At 36.5% G+C, this 20,149-nt stretch overlaps 2 protein-coding genes across 3 annotated transcripts; both read right to left on the reverse strand.

The window, feature by feature from the left end:
- Positions 1–937: 937 nt before the first annotated feature.
- On the reverse strand, positions 938–12,831 carry LOC128678260 (uncharacterized). Of its 2 annotated transcripts, none has more exons than XM_053759692.1 (10): positions 12,662–12,831; positions 11,622–11,810; positions 10,862–11,033; positions 9,894–10,063; positions 8,067–8,247; positions 7,056–7,202; positions 5,763–5,923; positions 4,688–4,799; positions 2,426–2,841; positions 938–1,855 (listed from the first exon to the last, which is right to left on the reverse strand). In XM_053759692.1, the coding sequence occupies exons 3-10, from the start codon at positions 11,016–11,018 to the stop codon at positions 1,436–1,438; spliced, it is 1,764 nt and encodes a 587-aa protein (XP_053615667.1). In that variant the 5' UTR covers positions 11,019–11,033; positions 11,622–11,810; positions 12,662–12,831; the 3' UTR covers positions 938–1,435. The 2 variants fall into 2 exon arrangements, with proteins under 2 accessions (XP_053615667.1, XP_053615666.1); XM_053759691.1 differs by having other exon boundaries at positions 12,442–12,831.
- Positions 12,832–13,064: 233 nt separating this feature from the next.
- On the reverse strand, positions 13,065–18,277 carry BBS5 (Bardet-Biedl syndrome 5). Its single transcript, XM_053759568.1, has 7 exons — positions 18,142–18,277; positions 17,052–17,200; positions 16,614–16,791; positions 15,036–15,126; positions 14,550–14,696; positions 13,715–13,906; positions 13,065–13,338 (listed from the first exon to the last, which is right to left on the reverse strand). Exons 1-7 carry the CDS (start codon positions 18,204–18,206, stop codon positions 13,120–13,122), a joined length of 1,041 nt encoding a protein of 346 aa, XP_053615543.1. The 5' UTR covers positions 18,207–18,277; the 3' UTR covers positions 13,065–13,119.
- Between the last annotated feature and the right edge of the window lie 1,872 nt (positions 18,278–20,149).

Here is a 20,149-nt window from a genome sequence, read left to right on the forward strand (position 1 = left end):
CGTGCGAGTTGAGACGAAAATGTTCCTACATTTTCGTCTCTACTCGCACGCGAAAGCGGACTTTAGGCTCCAATGTTCAACGACTGAATAAGGAACCGGGAATTAACCCGTGCAGATGAGAGAGAGTTAAGCTTTAGGCTTAGAATTCTTGATAGTTTATTATTACAACACAAATGCCAAATTCAAATTTCTTTATTCAATTTATGATGATATACATCATTTATTGACGTCAAGAAAATTACTTAAACTAAGTCTACTGCCGGCTTCCAAAGCGCAGGTGAAGAAGCGGCGCAACAAACTTCACCGTAGCCTTTTCTCCAAGGACGTCAATTAACAAATATAGGTCTTATCCATATATAAAAAATTAGGAGGACGAATTTACATCATTATTAAAAATGTCAAAATTTGAATGAATAAATAAAATAAAAAAAAAGTTGAATTGAAAATAGTCACACAAAAAAAAATTGTAAATAAAAAGCTAAATGTACAAAACGTACGTAATAATGTCATAAATCAATTACATATGTTATGAGGATACTGCACCATGCTTGGGCCAAACATTATTGTCGTTCACATAATCATCAGACTTGTAATATGCCTTTTTACAAAGTACTTCTTTTATATAATTTCTAAATTTTTTGTCCGGCAAATCAAGAATCCATTTAGGCAATTTATTATAAAAACGGATACAGTTCCCAACAAAAGACGTTCTAACCGATGCCCGGGGACAAATAATTTATCTTTATTACGTAAGGCTCTATCAGTGTAATCACCAAATTTAAAATTTTCCGGACATGCATAATGTCAAATATTGCTTATGCCAAACTATCGATTCATAGTGGTAGCTTTGTGTAGTAGTCAACAAGGTTGTGGAGGACTGTGCTATTGAACGATCGATTTTGTAGTTTAAATACTGAGGAGTTGAAATTAAAATGAGTTTTCTAAATGAACATTTTTTATTTTAAATCTCCTACCGAGCTATCTCATAAATAAAAACGGACATTTTTGAAAAATAGCCAATATTATATTATTTGTTTTCATTACAATATTGTATAAGATTTTCTACAAAAAGAAAATAAAAATATATAGGTTATAACTACATTCTTCAACGTATATCACTGCACGTTAATACAATGTAAATAATTTAAAAAACTGGACACAATACTTGATCAAAACTTTCACATTTCATCAAAATACGACACCATTTTTAAGTGCAAAATGCAACTTTTAGTCTGATTAAAAAGGTCGTGTTATATACCGAGATATAATTAAAAACATTGTTAAACTTATGCGGTAACCTATAAAATATCATTATAACACTATATTTGTATTAATCTACAACTTTCATTCCAAAAAAATCGGATAACGATTTTATTTATAAACACAAAAGTATCGAATATTAATTACACTGTTAAATAACACCATCTTGTGAATTTTATGTATTGTGTATATTATTAATGTATCTTCTTGTAGTTCTCATTCTAGCCGCGGCGACACTGTCGAAAACCCATTTGGAACTCACTTCGCCATTTCTTACACCAACTGTCAAATCAAAATTCTGATGTCCATTTTGGGCGCCATTTCGAGTCAACCCGTCATTTTGTTGTAAAACTCGGCCGCAATTTTGTGTTAGTCCGACGTTTTGTTGCATTCGCCCGCCATGTTGAGTCAATCCGCCATCTTGTCGAACTATATCGCCGCCATTTTGAACAACTGCGCCGCACAACGTCAAGAGTTGGATAACCGCGTCTTTTTGTTCCGCGTTCGTTGTAACACGAACTTTTATGCCATAAAAAACATCGTACGCGTATTCTGAACGCATTTTGCCAAACGCTGTTCGTTCTATGCGCGCTTTCTGAAAAGATACGAGACAGTACAATACAATAATACTTTATTGCACAAACAAGATAACAGTTCTCAAATACATAAATAGTGAGAAATATTTAGTTACGTTTCGAAGCCAGATGGTCCAATGGTTAAGACGGTTCTGTGATCGAAAGTCCCAGGTTCGAATCCTACTCGAGCCAGATAAGTTTGTATATTAATCTGATTCATACATAGTGATTTTCATAGCTCCAGTGAAGGAAAACATCGTGACGAAATCTGTTCACAGGTTTACTATTAAGTTCACTAGTTTGCGACTATTTGTCACACTAAAAGTCCGTCAGATACTTGGACATAGGGTTGGAAATTCACGCGGGCGAAGCCGCAGAACTCTTTACATTAAGTTAAGCTCCTGTTTTGCCGCTTCCAGATAAAGTATCTTATAGCTTACATGTAACACAATATCAAACAAAAAAATTGTGTTCCACAAGTGTTGGGTACGGCTAACTTAAATCAAATCAGGCAGATTTATCAAGCGGTTAGTTTGTCAGTATGACAATTTATCAAAAAGCGATAAAAGTACCAAAATAATATATAATACCTGTGAAATTTTCTTCAGATGCGGCACCTCATATCCATGATGATGTAACCAAGCGTTATTTTCCACCGAATCCAACGCCCATTGCGCGTTCAGTACCCTACAACCTCTCACGGCCCCTAACAAAGCGTTCAATGTACGCGCTTTTTGCAATTCACTCCTGTGTACTACCCTCATTTCGTTACTCACAATACTTGTTACGTTATTCACGTTATTCATTGCTCTGGAACAGGTATTTATTGGATTACTTGTCACGTTATTTACGCTTTTTGGGCTTTTTAATAGATGTAACCTGGAACAGGTGTTGAACCTAGTATTTTTTGGACTAGTTTTGGTGGAACTAGTATTTTTGTTTGTGATGTTTAGAGCTGTGACGCCGGAACAGTTACGGTTGGGGCTCTCTGAACGGGTGCATGAGCCTAAAAAGAGACAAAAATATATTTACATATTTCGCAATGAAAAGAATATCGCTTTATGATAATCCATTTAAAGTATAGACAGAAAACTAGATTCCATCATTTCTTACGCTCATACAAGAATGAGATACCTATATTAGAAATTTACGAGAAAAACGGGACACGGCGCAATTATCTTTTGTCCCGTTTTTGTATAAGATTTATCGTTTTACAACACCTATCTTGCCGCTTTATATATTATTGAAATTGTATGGAAATCTGTCTCTCATATCCGCATGTACCAGGTTACGTTTGAGGCGGTGACGCCGCGAATCCCCTGAGTCAGCTGCCTTATGTCAACCCTCCTTGGAAATGCTCTTGTTGTCTATCGGCTAGGCTATGAGTCCTTTAGTGGTCTCGTGCGACATGCACGGAAGGATCTGACGTCTTATTCTAGGGTGGAACCCCACGCTACAATTAAATTGTATCTATATACTGTATATATATGTATGTCTGTATCAAAAACCAAAGAAAATTATATACAGGGTTACTGGCATCAAACGCAAAACCTCCTGAATACTACTTGGGTACATCAAAACAAGCAACTTTTATTCTACGACTTTTCGTGATTCGTAGTTCTTTTTTTTCATATTACAAAAAAGCAATCTAATTTGCGATTCTACACACCTTAACTCTATGTAATAGCCAAGCAATACGAGTCAGTATGTATGTAGCGGAATCGAACATAGATTTAACGTTTTATAGAAACGACATTAAAACTAATTCTCACAAACATAGACGAAATGACATCTTGCCAGCCATATATGAAGAAACACAAAATTTTGACAATAACATCTATTTATATTTTGGAAATCTGTAAATTTGTACTATTGGTATTAGTCGCGACTAGTCCTCACCATGTGGCTATAAAAGTATATAATCATATATCAAATAGTAAAAAAAAATATTAAAAGAAATAATTTATTTAATAACATTCTCAAAGCTTTCCTTTTAGACAAATGTTATTATAATATCTCAAGAGCTTTTTGATGATAAAATTAATCAGTGAAAGCTTCGATTTCCGGAAATTACTTACTACCATACCTGTATGAAATTATATTAAATAAATGGCATATAGTAGCCCCAATGTCTGCTGTGCCCTTGCAGAGCGTCACCTGAACTCTATATTTATGTGACATCTTTTAAACCTGTGACTTGCAATAAATGACCTAAATCTGAGTAAAAAAAAGGATTTTTTTTTGTATTTATTACGTTTAGACAAGTTTGTAAGTCGTAGAACAAAAGATGTTAGTCTCTATGTACCTTATGCGCCTTTGGAAGGTTATGCGTTAGATTACTAATAACCAAATGACATTTTAAGTGTGATTATTTTTCTATATATATTGTATCTCCTCTATTGAGGGTAACTTTAACATCTAACGAAGGCCGTGGCCAAGCGTTAGAAGAAGAAGAATAATATTAAATGGAATAGGCAGAGGAAAAGCTAGCTGAGGTTAAACATTTTCTTGTAATTCGGCAAGTGTTCAGTATGGTAATTTTTTGTATGAATTTTTGTATGGTGGGCATGTTCAGTGTATTTAAGCTGTGCGTTAATGATTTTGGTATGATTCCTGTAGATGACAATACAATAGGCGTACCAACATAATAATATTTCTTATTATTATGTTGGTACGCATTTTCAGCCACGGGCCCATTGGGACCCGGTCCTTTTAGGCATTCATGGGGCCGAGGCCAACATTGAAGAGGCCTTTTGTACCTTTTTATTCTAAAATGAGATCCCTTGGTGTACCATCGGGGAACACCAACGGAATTATTATTATTATTATTTAAATAAGTTTTGGATACAAACCCAATAAGACGTGTGTAGTTTTCCGATTGACATGCGATTGTATCCGCCCGTTCAGTTTTCGTATCGCTTCACACATAGCGTGTCGCTCTGTGCGATCCATTCCTGTTAGTACCTGGAATTTGAATAAATAAATACATATAAATTCAAATTGAGCCAACTCACATTTTTCAAAAAGAGAGGTGTTATAAATTTAACGTGTAATCTGTCTGTGTATCTGTCTGTGGCATAGTAACTCCCAAACGGATGAACCGATTTTGTGTGTCATAGATAATTTTATCCCGAGTGTTCTTAGCCATGTTTCATGAAAATCTGTTCAGCCGTTCAAAAGTTGTAGCGGAATGATTAAAAGTCGGGGATTTTTTAATTTGTCCAACAAATAAACTTGTTATTTTAATATTCTCAATTTTAAAGAAATATCCTATTACTATTATAAATGCGAAAGTTGTTTGGATGTATGTGTGCATATGTTTGTTACTCTTTCACGCCAAATCTACTGGACGGATTGTTATGAAATTTGATACACGGATAGAATATAACCTGGAATAACACATAGGACATTTTTCATCCCGAAATTCCCACGGGAGCGAAGCCCCGGGGCGCAGCTAGTTGGACATAGTTGCCAACAATTTACTAATTTATTATGATTATGAATGGAATTTATTTACATTATATTAAACTGCTAGATAAAATCCAAAACGTAGGTAACATTATATGTATCCAGGTCTATATCGAACATAAGCATTTAGGTGAAACCAATTGGGACCGGTTGAACATAGGTGTATACAGCTAAACCGCACTTCGATGTTTAGCAATAACATTAACGTTAACTGACCTTATGGCGGCTGGCACTTAGGTCTTTATTGCCGTTGTTCCAATACAAAACAACGCCAATAATAGCGTTAGTACCGGGCGCCATAAGGTCCCTTTTGATTTCGCCCACATATAATATATATTATTGAATATAGTATCGTTGAGTTAGTATCCCACAACACAAGTTTCGAACTTACTTTGGGGCTAGCTCAATCTGTGTGATTTGTCCGTATATATATATATATTTCTTAGTCTAAATACTCACAATCCTAGGCCTCAAAGTGGTACGTAGACTGACGCCCTGTGCGGGGGCGGGGGTGGAGCAAGCTGTGACAAGTTTCTTCGCCATTCGTTCCGCGCGCGCGAGTTGCTTGCGATCCCTTTGAGTTACAGCTGTTTTGGCGCGCTTTCCTGGAGTGTCTCCATCTGGAATTGGGCAAACATCAAGAAGACTACATACAGGGGGGTACTATATACAGTAGTTTGTAGCTTGTGAGAAATAACTATATAAAATTGACGTGAAAAAGTGCATGTAAAAGTCTGATTTCCGAATAAATTATTAGAATATGGGGGAGTGTAACTGAAACAAAGTGGTGGCGGTGTAATGGTTAAGACCACGCCCGCTTGTGGATCGAAAGGTCTCAGATTCGTATCCTACGCGTGCCATACGAGTTCGTATACCAATCTGACTCATTTACATATATGTATATAGTAGTTTTCTAGACCACCACCTGCTTTCGGTGAAGGAAAACATCGTGAGGAAACCTGCACACCGGTGGGCAGTTTAGTCCACTAGTGTGTGCGAGTACCTGCCACTAGATGGCGGTAAGTAGTCGTAAGCCATATCGACTTGAATAAATTAAGACACCAATGTCAGCAATAACACACACGATATGAAGAATGTAACTAAATGTGATAGATTTCCATACAATTTGCGGCCCAATCTATTTACTATAAAAGAAACTTGATCCGACATGTTACATCGGCTCTCTCTCTCATCCTCCCAGGGTTCAGGTGAAAAACAAAATAAAAATTTTGGAGATTTGGCTAGGCTTTTATAACCGGCTTCCTGCTTGACGTCAACCCTCGTTGCTATTCTTGACTAACAGATGTTAAGACATGTGTCCCTTAATCGCCCTGTATGACATCCGCGGGATGATTTGGAGTGGTTTTATTCTAGGGTGGGACCACACGCCGCAGCACGGATTTTCATAGATCATGATCATGCCCTGTGCATCAACTCGTGAACGGGTGCCGCCAGAAAACAATAATCATAAGCCCTGCTGACATGATAGGAATCAATAATGTTTAAATAAGTTTCTTTTGTTATTTCTTCTCAACAGTGTTCGCTCCGTAATGCCAGTAGTTTGTAGCTTATTAAGAAATGTTTGAAAGAGGTAATTACAGATGAACTGTTGCAAAAGATCCTAGGACACAAAGTACACAACGCGAGTGCGACGCCCCTGGGCTTGCAGGCTTTGATAGGCTGTGGTGACCACTTACCATCAGGAGAGCCGCATGCCTGTTTGATAGTATAAAGAGAAATTTTTAGACCCACCTGAATCATCATCAGATTTCTTCAGAAGCTCGGCTTCTCTCTGCGTGAACAGTTTCCTTCTTGATTTGCTCGGTGGAGGGCTGCGCGTGCGCACCGATGAGTTAGGTAACGCCCTACGCGGGGCCGTGTTCACGCGGGATTCTATATCTGAGATGTTAAAGAAATAAACATATAAGAATCTTAATCTTTTTTATACTAGTCTATGTATTCATCAACAATCCTTACATCTTTACGTGGAATGAAACACACACAACTTTCTTGGCACTTTTAATGTAGTGGTTTGCCATCCTCCTTTTTACACACAAGTTAAATATCAACCAGTGTCCAGGTTTCCTCACGATGTTTTCCTTCACCGGAAGCAAGTGGTGGTCGATGATGAAAACTACTATATATGAGTCAGATTGGTATACAAACTCATGTGGCACGAGTAGGATTCGAACCTGGGACCTTTCGATGCAGGGCGTCTTAACCATTACACCACCACCTCCTCAAACAAAAATAAAAAACTACCATCTGAGGGGATTTTGTACAGTTTTTATCAATTGATAGTGTGATTCCTAAACACTTTACACGAGCGAAGCCGGGACGAGACGCCAGTTCTTATGAAAAGCATTTCGTTCGGTCAATCATATTTATATCTGATTTTTAAAACAGCACTTGATCACAATCATAATTAAGTTTCCATATAGGGTATATGCTGTAATTGTGATATTATTAGGGAAAAAATATATGTATTAAAAAATTGCAAAACAGTGTGGAATTTGATAACCACAAGACCAATCACCCAGGTGATCAGCCCAGTGGTATGTCAACGGATGATTTCAAGGGAAAAAAAATGCGGTATTTGATAACCTAGGTCATTTCACCCAGGTGTCCAAAGTGGAATAATCCAAGCATATGAGGATACGGAATATACCTACACTCAAGTGTGAATCAAGTGCCATGTCAAAAACACTATTAAAAACAAACTTATATATAATGATATTTAATTTAAAAATGTTTATATTTTACCTGTGGTAGTATCTCTCGATTTATCGTTTGACGTATCCTTCGACGTGTCTCGCGAGGTGTCTGCAGATGTGTCGTGGTCAGTCTCACTAGATAACCGCAGTCTAGCTGGTCTGTTCTCTCTTTCTTCTTCTTTATCTGATAGCAGATCTAGTAGGGGTACGTTTTCCATCTCTGCCTTTTTCTGTCGAAACACAATTACAAAGATTTTATCAACACAAGAAATCACTGCGTACATACTTGGTTATCGACCTCGGCTTCGCGTCGCGTTATAATACCACCTCGTGAGTAACGTTAAAAGTATTTACGTTACGTATTTAAAAAGGAATGAGAATTCTTAAAAATAGTTTAATAATAATAAAACCATTCAAATTGATATGATTTACCACTTATTGTAATATACAAGGTTTTTGCCCGCGGCTTCGCCTGCGTAAGTTTTCCAGGGGAACAGTTATTTATCCAGGAGGAAAGGTACCCTTCTCCACACTTCAAACTACTTGTATGCAAAATTTTTAGATTGGTTGAGTAGATAGAGTGTGAAGAGGTAACCACATTACTTTCGGATTTATAATATAATTTAGTCAAACAACAAAAATGTGTGTAACTTAAAGCACTATTTTTAAATACCCTCTATTCAGTTATTGAAAGTATACAAGTTAATGCCATCTATCGTCGAATATCGAAATCACTGTTTGAACACTGTCTTGTTTCAATCATTATCTACATGAAGTGATATTTGTTTGATATGACATTAATAGTCTTGTACACCATAATCATCTGTGGTATTTTTAGTGATTATTTTAGTGATACAAATTAAATAAATAAATCTATAAATATATTAGGACAAATTACACAGATTGAGCTAGCCCCAAAGTAAGTTCGAGACTTGTGTTTTGGGATACTAACTCAACGATACTAAATTTTATAACAAATACAAATATAGATAAACATCCAAGACCCGGGCCAATTAGAAAAAGATCATTTTCCATCATGACCCGGCCGGGAATCGAACCCGGGGCCTCTCGGCAGAGGCAAGCACTATACCATTGCGCCACAGAGGTCGTAAAATGATACCACAACATAGTCTTCCAAGAAAGTATAAGAAATTAAATGTGGGCACTGTTTTCTGTTTACTGGCAACACTGGGTGTTTATAACCAATCTTGATCACTCTATTTGGTATTGCAATGTTAATAAAATGTGGTTCGTCAAAAATCCATTTTAGGAAATGCAGCTAACCAATCATAGTGCGCCATTGTGACGCGACGACAACCACACCGCAATCTGATTAGTTCGATACGATAGTGAGAAATTAAAATCAAACCCATACTTCGCTTTTGTATTCTTGTGACCATGTTGTATAATATGTAATAATGATAAGGTTGTATACAGTAATTTCTGAAAAAGCTACAAACTACTACTGTGCTTTTTTTCGCATATTTTTTTTATCCTAATTTAATTTAGCATAACGAGTTAGGCATATATTTTTTGACATCATAACATTTTGACATACTTGTTTTTTGGCATACCTTTTCAATAAGCATAATTATAGTTTAGGCTAATGTATTTTACCACAATTTTGATTTGCACAAAGCTATAGTGTAGCAGTAGGTTAGGGTGCGGCGGGGTGGCCCTCTGGCCACCCATAAGTCGCCAATATGCTTTAGAATATTATGCTTATGCTTATGTATGTAGGTAGGTATGCGTGAAAAACATTATGCCAAATTAATATTGTGCGTAACTATTATTATGATAAGTAAAAGTATGCCATGTTTAATTGTGACATAAAATTGTATGCAAAAATTTAGGGAACCCTGTTGCGTGTACTCACCAGCAGCTGCCTGAGAGTCGTGGGCGAGGGCAGGTCGGAAGCCCTGGCGGCGGCGGGGAAGGCCCGCTCGGGCAGACGCCGCGCCGCGCCCGCGCACGCCTCCGCCCACAGCGGGGACACCAGCTGGCACGCTAGCGCTCGAGCCTTGGCCCGGGTGGCTCGACACCCGCCTTGGACCATTATTTAATTATTCGAACTACACAATTGGCTACTCGACTGGGTATTAAATGATATATGTATTTAAATAACCAAATACAATACGAAATTTGACGATCTCAGTGGCGAAGTGCTTGCCTCTGAACCGAGAGGTCCCGGGTTCGATCTCCGGCCGGGTCATGATGGAAAATGATCTTTTTCTAATTGTCCCGGATCTTGGATGTTTATCTATATATGTATTTGTTATAAAATATAGTATCGTGGAGTTAATATCGCATAACACAAGTCTCGATTACTTTGGGGCTAGCTCAATCTGTGCGATTTGTCCTAATATATTCATAATAAATAAATGATTAGTTTTATTAATTACGTGATTTATTATTTTTGAATAGTTTATTAGAAATACTTTTTGAATCCCAAAATATGTGACGTAATCGTCATCTTGTTTTTATAAAACTTTAAATTGTTTTAGATATAGTTTAGTACAAAATAAAATACATTTTGTTATATTCAATTCGTGACAAGAATATGATGTCCGTGCAGCAAAGTTTAATGATCAAAGGTTAATAACCGTACATCACACATAGGCTACCGTAGGCGGATATGCGCGCGATATAGCTAGTAACATTATAGTATGATTTTCACTTCTGGCAAACTCTATTCGTCAGGTCAAAAAACCATAATCCAAATCTTCAAACTCGACCTCGTGCCCGTAAAGCCAATTACACGCTCACATGAATGAGATTTTATTATAATTTTTAACATACACATGATGTTTGCTGTTTTGTAATTAAAAATACAATATTAGTTACCTTGAGCCCACACCAAATGAGTGACAAGTGGGCTCCAACAAGGCACGACAGTAGCCCCCATCGCGGACAGCGCAGCCCTGAGCGGCAGCGCGCGGGCCTCCGCCCCCACATCCACCAGAGCCACCACGCCGTGCAGGACCTCACTATTCGCTTGCATTCTCTTTGAAATATCCTAGACAATTAACATTTTATCACATTTATAACGATTCTTCCTTAGCCATTGAGTGCCGTAGCCTAGTGTCCGCTTACCTACTTTTTCTACTCCACTTTGCAAAGTCGTCGCCATGCCTGGTTGTCAGACAAATGGCACTCATATCATCCCTAACGACTTCAAGCCGACATTTGTAATTTTTGTTAATAAAAAAAAAAAGCAAAATACAGAACAGTATAAAATAAGTATTAGTTTGTGGCAAATGTACAACAACTCAATGCACTGGGGGCCATATCCCATGATGGGATCTTTAATCTAATAATGGGATCAAACAACCAGCCTGAAAGGAAATATATTTACTGATTCTGTATTTTTCACACAAACTTTCTGTTCTTTTTCATTTATGACAGGATAATTAAGGCTTGACTGTTAGAGAGTGACTTTGTGTCATTAAATCCACTTTTTATCTTGTCTTTTATGTTATGTAAAATAATAACAATGAATATTAATTCAGATCCTAATATTAAAACTTACTGAAAACAAAATAAAGGCAGTCACAAATTTTAAAAGTACAGGTCACTCGGGCACCTTTATAAAAAAAAAACTTACTTTTTCACTTATATAGTTATTTTTACACAGTAGTCTGTTTGTCTGTTTTTTATTCAGAACATTCTTAAACGAGTTCTGTTTTCTCAGCACATTGCTCCTGGCATTGTTTGTCTGTGGTTCGTCTGGTGTCCCTTTCAATTCTGACCATTCTTCCCTCAGGCGGATCCTCTCAGCTACGGCTGATCGTCGCTAGAACAACAATGTAATTGTGAATTTTTCATGTGAAAGAGACTGTAGATTAACAAATAAACCACTAACATTAAATTACTGTTTTGCAAATACTTGTGAGACACTGAAGAAAACAGTGACAACAGAGACTAGTTGAACGCAGATCATAGATCCAAATGGGGTACACAGGGCAAAGTAAGATGTCACATCAAGACCTTAGGCAGTGAGGGTATAATGCAAGGGTGGATGTTGCTTTTAAGAGCTGGCTCTTAGCTCAAAAAAGCTTCTTCATGTTGGCATTAGCCACTAGAGTGCCACCCTGGGGTGACCTGATCTTCTGTGGCATTCTAGTGGCTAATGCCAACATGAAGAAGCCTTTGTAAAACATTTTATGTAAATAGCTCCATCTGTTGAGGTCAACACTTTAATGTATAATTGGGATATGCTAACGGACAGATGTCATGTTTATTATTTTTTAAATTTACTTGATTCTTTGAATATTGTTAGTAACAATAATTTATGCATTGAATATTCGCCTTAGAGGGATTCATTAGTATAGGTATGTGTTTGTAAACAAATATGTATGGGTAACATAATGAAAGAACACCTTATTAAGCACAAAAAATTTGAGCAATTGGGCTTTTAAACTTACCAGTCCTGCTGCACTTCTGTTATTCATTGCAATTCAAAGAATAACTTACAAAGAACTAAAACTTCATAACTACATGAATGTTGTGAGTTAAGAAGTTCAATACTTGTATAATGATCGGTAAATGTTGTGATTGTAACGATAATATATTCTACAAAATACTACAAGGTTTAAAATTACTGAGACTAAGGCAAGGTAAGGTATGTAAGGTTTGACATCTTACATTTTTACTCCACACTATAAAAATATATTTGTACAGTCAGTTAGAATACACAAACAAAATAAGTATTAGCACTATGTAATCGTAGTAAATTGACTACAATTTGAAGTAAAATTAAATACAAACACAAAATTGCGATTTCATTTCACTACTTTCTCCTGTCTAATGTCACCTGTCCTGACATATTTTGTTTTGAACTTTTGACATGGATTTGATTGACGTCGTGTTGTCACAAGTGACATTGAAGTTTAATTTTTCAAATACACAATACTGACCAAGACCACGTATGTAAAGGTCAGTTCACATTTGATTAGCGTGCGAGAATGTCGCCGATTGAAGTAGCGACATGAATTTAGTAGTACCTACTAATTCGCATAGTCTAGTTAGTTTTAAATAAAACATAAAAAAAGAAAAATAATTTATTAAATAGTTATTTGAAGAAATAAAATTTACACCTTTAACTACGAATTGGTTTGAACTTCAAAAAGGCTTTTTAAAGTAAATCCTTCTTTCAAAGGTTCGATGGCTAGGCCTAAATAAGAGCTGTAAACAGGCTGTACTTCGTTCTCAGATTTATTCTGAGCCAGTTGCGATGCTAAGTATAGATTAGGCCCCATTTCTCCGCGAGGTTCTCCTATTTCTTCCAATTCTTCAATGTCATCTGTTGTTGGCTTTGTCGTCTGAAAAGATAAACAAAAATAACAGATAAAAAAAACACAAAAAGAAAATCTTCATAGCCGTCATTCAGGAGGCTTTATCAAGTTACGAATGAGTCAAATATTTTTTTCACTTCATCTACAAGTGCAAGGTTACAGGTTTTTAACCATATTGACAGCTTCTGACATGGTTGATGACCAATAGAACAGTTTTTAAATATACAATACCAAATCATATCATTTTTTCAAGTCATCAGTCAAGTCAGTCGACCCTGAATTGAATCGGTCGCACGTATGCCTGGTGTAACGCTTGCCTTACTTATGGATTGTGCTGCAAGATTCTAGGGTTTCACCATCTCACATCTGACGGGTAGAACTGTGTTTAAAATGGCAAAATCACCTCGTTTCCCCAAGTCATCTCAACCCCGAAGATCGGTCGCTCGTTGTACGCCTGGTGCAACGCTCGCAGCTCGGCCAGCAGGGGGCGGAGTCTCTCAGTAGGGTCTGCCCTGAAGCCCAGCACGTAGCCACCTGACTCTTGCCGGACCACGAATACTAGGGCCTCGCCGAACTTTGAGTCTTTCATGGAAATCTAGAAGTAAACATTAGCTGGATTATCATGTTTCTGTCATACAAAAAAGAAATGCGTATTAAAAATACATAATATATTTTCGTGTAATGTTTTTATATCTGTGCTTTTGTCCGTCATGGTGTGTTCATTTTTATAATCCAATCTGCCTTGAAGTTGAATGGAAATGTTGCATTTCATTAGGCTATGTTTGTTTGTTGTCTTTATTTTCTTTGGTTTGAAGCGTACCTACCGTGTACCATGAACAATATTCTGAGTGATCACCAAAGATTTCGAACCCTGAATAATATACACTAGGTATCTACAATAATTTACGCTTATATCAAACCTTAAGAGGGATGTGTTTGTAAGTTTGTGTGTGTGGGTGGGGGTAATATTCGGAACTATTCAACTGTTTTCCAAAGTTCTTTCACACGCTAGTTATTTGGCCCCTTGAGTGACAAACAGTTTGACAATAAAGAGATGACAAAAAATAAGGGCGCTAGATTCTTCGTAGCTGTCACATTTTTGACGTAAAATGCTGAAGTATGGCAACAATTTTGTATGGAAAATTTTTAGTTCCACTTTAATTAATTTCTACTCTTTATGGTCAAGCTGTAGGGTGCTTCCTATCTGTTCCTATCCCTATAGGTTGAGAAACACTTACACTCTCAATAGTGATGTAAGGCATGGATACATTGAAAGCGTCGTTGACATCAGCATGCCAGACTACCCTCACGTTGGTCACCACCATGGAGCCGAGGTTACCGGAGTCACTTGACAGGTTCCAAATGCTGTGCTCGTTCAGGCAAATCTGGAAATTAAACCGGTTTTTTTTATTTACAATTAGTTTTGACCCGTGGCTGCACCTGTGTGATGTTTTCCCTATGTCCTTCTCCGTACCTACCTACTTCGTACCTACACGTATGCAAAATTTCAAACATTAATCGAGTAGAGAAATTTAGTATAGGGAACAAACTTTTGCATTTATAATATTAGTTAGAATGATATGGGACTTTTCTTCCGCGAGTCCGACTCACATTTAGCAGGTTTTATTTAAAATTTCATGCGCTGTTGCTTTACGTATTAGGTGTTATAAAACTGTCAAATTTCAGAGTCATCTTTTGACAATACAATGTTAGTTGCCAGCTACCTTTTCTAAAGGCAGCACTTTCAACTGTTTGTGTTGTATTACGGCCGTTCTCAGCTTCAGGTCGCGGTACATCCTAGACGCTGCGTACGCTCTGAAATACAAAATATAGTGCAGTTGTTAAGAAGCGAGGGTTGCCATTGTTTTAGTTTGTGTTTTGTTTGTTTGGGTTTTGTGTTATTAAGTTTATAGTAGGTGTGTTTAGTCTGGGTAACCCTTAAAATATGTAATAACACGAATAAGTTTTAACTTAATAAATCAAAATTTAAAAATGTTTTGTATTTGTGCAAGTTTGGCGGGAAGAACTATTTCTATCGACAAAATTCATAATGATTATTAATTTATTGTAAATTTACCATCAATCTATCATACCATAAAATCTGTACAGATTATTTAAATGTGCATAATTGTAACTTGTCTCGTGACTTTTCATTGTAAGTTATAGCAGTATTTACAAAAAATCGAATACAGGCTCCTTGGATTATATAAAATATTTTTTTATTAGTCTGTGATGTCCCACTGCTGGGTAAATGCCTCCCTTCTACCTCGCCATCCATCCCGGTTCATTGCGTAAATCTACCAACAAATTGTTACCTACAACAAAAAAGGTAAACCACAAAATGTTGTACAATATACTATCGTAGTTGGACATCGCAAAGAGGGAAACATTTTTTAGCGATGAAAATTTTACGAATAAAGATGTGCATTGTCTACAAGACATTTTATTTTGCACCTAGAAAGGACAGCGAAATTACAGTGGAGTCAAAGGAAACTTCTAGAAGCTAAAATTACAACAATAAGCTGTGATGTCGTTTGTTATTTTTTATTATAATCAAGAAGCTGCCTTTTGTCCATTATGAATCAAGAATATTTGACAAAAACGGATTTTAAATTACCTAGTTTTATGTTTCATTTTTTAATTCAATATTTAACCCTTTAATATGTCAAATTTATATTTTGCCAAATTAAATTAAGGCGAAGTAATTTGACATGTACGTCTTGGCGCAAAATGTGCTTTTAAAAAAAAACTGTTTTAATCAGTTGCTTATCTAAATTATCATCAAAAACACACAAGGACATTTTGAGAAAAGGACATTATGAGAAAAGGACATTTTGAGAAAAGGACATTTTGAGAAAAGGACATTTTGAGAAAGGACATTTTGAGAAAGGACATTATGAGAAAGGACATTGTGAGAATAGGACATTTTGCGCCAAGACGGACATGTGCATTATAAAATATATATTATGTACTATATATATTTGTTCTTTATATGTGAAATAAAAAAAATAATAATAATAAAATAAAATAAACCTTCTTGGCTGTTCTCTTTCACTTTTCCCTTCCATTTTATTCAATAAATAAATCTTAAAAAATAATTTTCACTAGCTAGTATTGCAGAGGAAACGTCGTTGACACTAATTACTAAATTCGGATACTAAGTCCCATTCGGTGGTTAAGCAAACTGAAATTTGGTCTTCATTTTTATGCTTCTAGATATAGCTAGTTTTTTATAGTTCTACGTCTGCCTGAAAAGGCTTTTTTATACTTCTACGTGTGCTTATAAGTGACACAAGCATTACCTATGTACGCCAACGACAGATGTGTAGTGCCTGATGCAGTTAGGAGACAGGTTGGTGAAGACGAACTCATAGCGGCTAGTCCTGAATGCAGCCAGCAGGTGGAGAGCCTGAGTGGTGCCACGTAGACCGGAGTTGACCACTTTTGTGGTTGTAGACAGGACACAGTTGAGGCCAATTGCTGAAGAAGTTTATTTGTTAGACAAATTAAAAAGCGCCAGACTTTTAATATTTCGCTACAACTTTTGAATGGCTCAACCGATTTTGATCATACATATCTAAGAACCAACGCATGCAAATTTGCTATCAAATAAAAAAAACCGCATCCAATTCGGTTCATACGGTTTTTAAAACAAGTAACATTTTTTTACGTGTCGCACGCGTCTTATGTCTAAAGTATTTAGTAAAGTTTATGAAGCGAGTTGACAAAACTAAACTTACACAAGTTGATCCTAGGTGAAGCAAGCGAGTGCCAGATGACCCTGAGATTGGTGACCACCATTCGACCTTTGGTGCCGCTGTTTCCTTTCGTATCTTCTATGGGTTCGATACGGTCGAATATCTTCTCGCTTGGTCTGAGCCTCAAATATCTATAATGAAAGTCAGTATCCATACTAATATTATAAATTTGAAAGTCTGTCTGTTTGTTCCGCTTTCTCGGCTAAATCGCTGGATCGATTCAGATGAAATTTTATGCATGTAGTTAAAGACTCCCGTTCAAATATAGGCTACTTTTTTTAGTTCAAAAATTAAACCCCCAAATGATTATTACGGGGGGTGAAAGTTTGTAGGAAAATCATGTCTGTACCGCTTTCGCAGATAAATTCACGCGGGCGAAGCCGCGGGCTAAAGTTAGTTGTAAAATATTTTTGCTTTTGACCAACTAGCACACTAGAGCCAGCATCAAATTTTTGTTGATTTATTTTAATCAATAGCGTAAACACCACACGTGCGCTGTGTTATACGCATGGATAGTAAGTAATTCGTAGTACCTACAAATTCCATGGTTATACGAGATTGTTAGGAAGTATTGTAGTTTCTACCTAAACCTTCCTGTAGTGTATGTGAACCTACATACACTGTCTCGTGTGTCTAGTAGATGATGTCACTACATCAGTGTCACGGGAGCCGTACGCGAGTGTGGATGTAGGAGACAGTTATCATTAGGACATTGCCGAGCCAGTGACGATGCAGACGTGAAATTCCCAGTAGTTACACTTCCTATTGAATCACTCTATCTATTAAAAATCCGCACGAAAATCGGTTGCGTAGTATTAAAGATCTAAACATATATACACATATAAGGCAGCGGGCAGCGGGAAGCGACTTTGTTTTATACTGTAGTGTGTAATGCTGTCGTGTAAAATTTTAAACGTAAAAATAATGATTTTCAGATTAGCCTTGACTTATAAACTTGAATCTGTTGCAAATTCTGAAAAAAAGGAAACCTATAAACCTTTTTGGTTTTGAATAGAATCGGAGAATATTAAAATTTAGGGATAGAAAAACGTTTTCTTTGAGAAATACTTACGCAAAGGGCAGATCAAAAAGAACTTCTCTATCTTCCCACACTGCTCCTGTTTTTGTTTTAGACATATTCTACAAGATTATATGGTCACAACGAAAACAAAACAATATCAGATTGAATGTTTGATTCATACGTTGTCATGGTTACTTACCACTGGTCTACAAAAGTGCGCCAAGGTACCTATTGGTATGCAGCATTGGCTGAGGGGGCTTTCTCATAATTGAGCATTTTCCTAGTCCCTTCGCACGGTTTTCGATATCCTTAGTACGAGAGCTCAGTCCAATAGTTTACGGGGCTTGTTATCATGTCATTAAGGGACCACATCACTAATTCATATTATTATTTAGTAAGTATAATTAAAGTAAATAGGCGCGGAATTTTCTTTATATTAAAAAAAAGTGTTATTATAATGACTCAATACAGGGATGTCTCAAAGCTTCTGCCATTTAATTGTTGACAATTACCATAAGAACAGCTAAACAGCACTCGTTGAGAGCGCGCTCCGCTCCCTTGCTATCTTCTGTTGAGAGCTAACATTTCTAAGGTCGGCGTTTAATTGAAACCAACGATTTTGTGGCACAGATATACGGGTTTGCATTGAATTTCTTACTATCTAGTCGATTCGAAGTGAGACGCAGCGGACCAATCACGTTGCGGTGTGGTTGTCGTTGCGTCACTCGAATCGACTCGATGTAGATATACGTACACAAATAGATATAATTATACGAATATAAACCTTATTGCCCGCAAGAAGCAAGAAGAGGAAAAGGAAAGCCAAGAAGGGCATTTCTAGATGAAATAAAAGAGAAGGCAGAGCTCGTGTCGTATAGGGAGATGAAATCGGTGGCTGAGGACAGAATTAGATGTAAAATGCTCCACCGACAAGAAACAAAGTTCTTAAATTAATTGATGATGATGTCTGCAACAGATAAAATATTTATAAACATGTACAGTTGAAAACAGATTGAAAAACACACAGATTCAAATGGGTCGACTCTTCTAATAATTTTACGCCATTTTCTTTTTAAAATACTTTTGCTCCATTCTACCGTATCGTGCATCATATCAGAGGTATTAGTCCAAGTCGGGAGAGGTCAGCCTTTGCCTATTTCCTTCGAAAAAGAGAGAGAAAAAAAATGAGACAAAATATTTCTTCAGTATACGTTTGCCTTTCAACTAATAGGCCCCGGTCGACGGTCCATTTTGGCGCCCATATAAGTACAGCGTTCACGGTAAGCGGCCATAAAAATGGCTAATTGCTAACCTTCTTTATTTGGCCGAAACCGTTCCAATACTTGTTACAAAACTCCAAATTGCTTGTTATATTTTTAGCTTGTAATTTGCGATATTTTTATTTCCGGGAAAGTTTAGTATTAGAATTTCATTAAAATTACGATACATGAACAATAAGCATACTTTAAATAAATATGATGTGTCTCTCATTCTTCTCAATTGAACGTAAAATGTTTTCAAAATTCTAAAATTATGATTTCACAGGCACTTTCGTTAGTTTAAAGCTTTATATATGTGCAAGAGCCGCCCATGTAACATGTAAAACCTAAGAACATTTAGATACGATTTTCTTTAATGATTTCGCCTCGAAATAAGCCTAATTGAATGAAGGGTTCACTGCACATGATTCACTATGTAAAATGTTTTTAAAAGGACATATACATAGTAATATATATTTTTTTTGTGTACAAATAAATGGATGTACATTTGTTTATGATTACTATGTGGTAATCTTAAGTTTTTTTTCTCTGTAAATGAAATGTAAATTTCTTTGACAAAATAAAGTTCTTTAACCACACATTGCCACAAGCTTTCATTATCGTCAGAGAGATCTTATTGCATTCAATGCGTGACATAAAATCATACGCAATAAGCCGTTGAGGAGTTGTCGGGAGCCGTTCCTGGGTGCACCATTGGGATTTCATATAACTTAATATACTTATAGACAAATGACGAACTTAACGCTAAAAGCATTCTATGCCAGATACTTAACTATTAG

The sequence above is a fragment of the Plodia interpunctella genome, chromosome 19, assembly GCF_027563975.2.
Source record: "Plodia interpunctella isolate USDA-ARS_2022_Savannah chromosome 19, ilPloInte3.2, whole genome shotgun sequence".
Taxonomy (NCBI): domain Eukaryota; kingdom Metazoa; phylum Arthropoda; class Insecta; order Lepidoptera; family Pyralidae; genus Plodia; species Plodia interpunctella.

Bases quoted from the DNA above. Each gene is read 5' to 3' on its own strand.
- LOC128678260 (XM_053759691.1), bottom strand. From the start codon at position 12,468: ATGAATAACAGAAGTGCAGCAGGACTG. The intron at 7,203-8,066 runs GTAAAATATAAA...TTAACATCTCAG, and splicing joins ATCGAGAGATACTACCACAG to ATATAGAATCCCGCGTGAAC. The intron at 4,800-5,762 runs GTGAGTATTTAG...TTCAAATTCCAG, and splicing joins CCACTTTGAGGCCTAGGATT to GTACTAACAGGAATGGATCG.
- BBS5 (XM_053759568.1), bottom strand. From the start codon at position 18,206: ATGTCTAAAACAAAAACAGGAGCAGTGTGGGAAGATAGAGAAGTTCTT. The intron at 16,792-17,051 runs GTAAGTTTAGTT...AAACTTCTTCAG, and splicing joins TTCACCTAGGATCAACTTGT to CAATTGGCCTCAACTGTGTC. The intron at 13,339-13,714 runs GTGATTTTGCCA...TTATCTTTTCAG, and splicing joins AGATGACTTGGGGAAACGAG to ACGACAAAGCCAACAACAGA.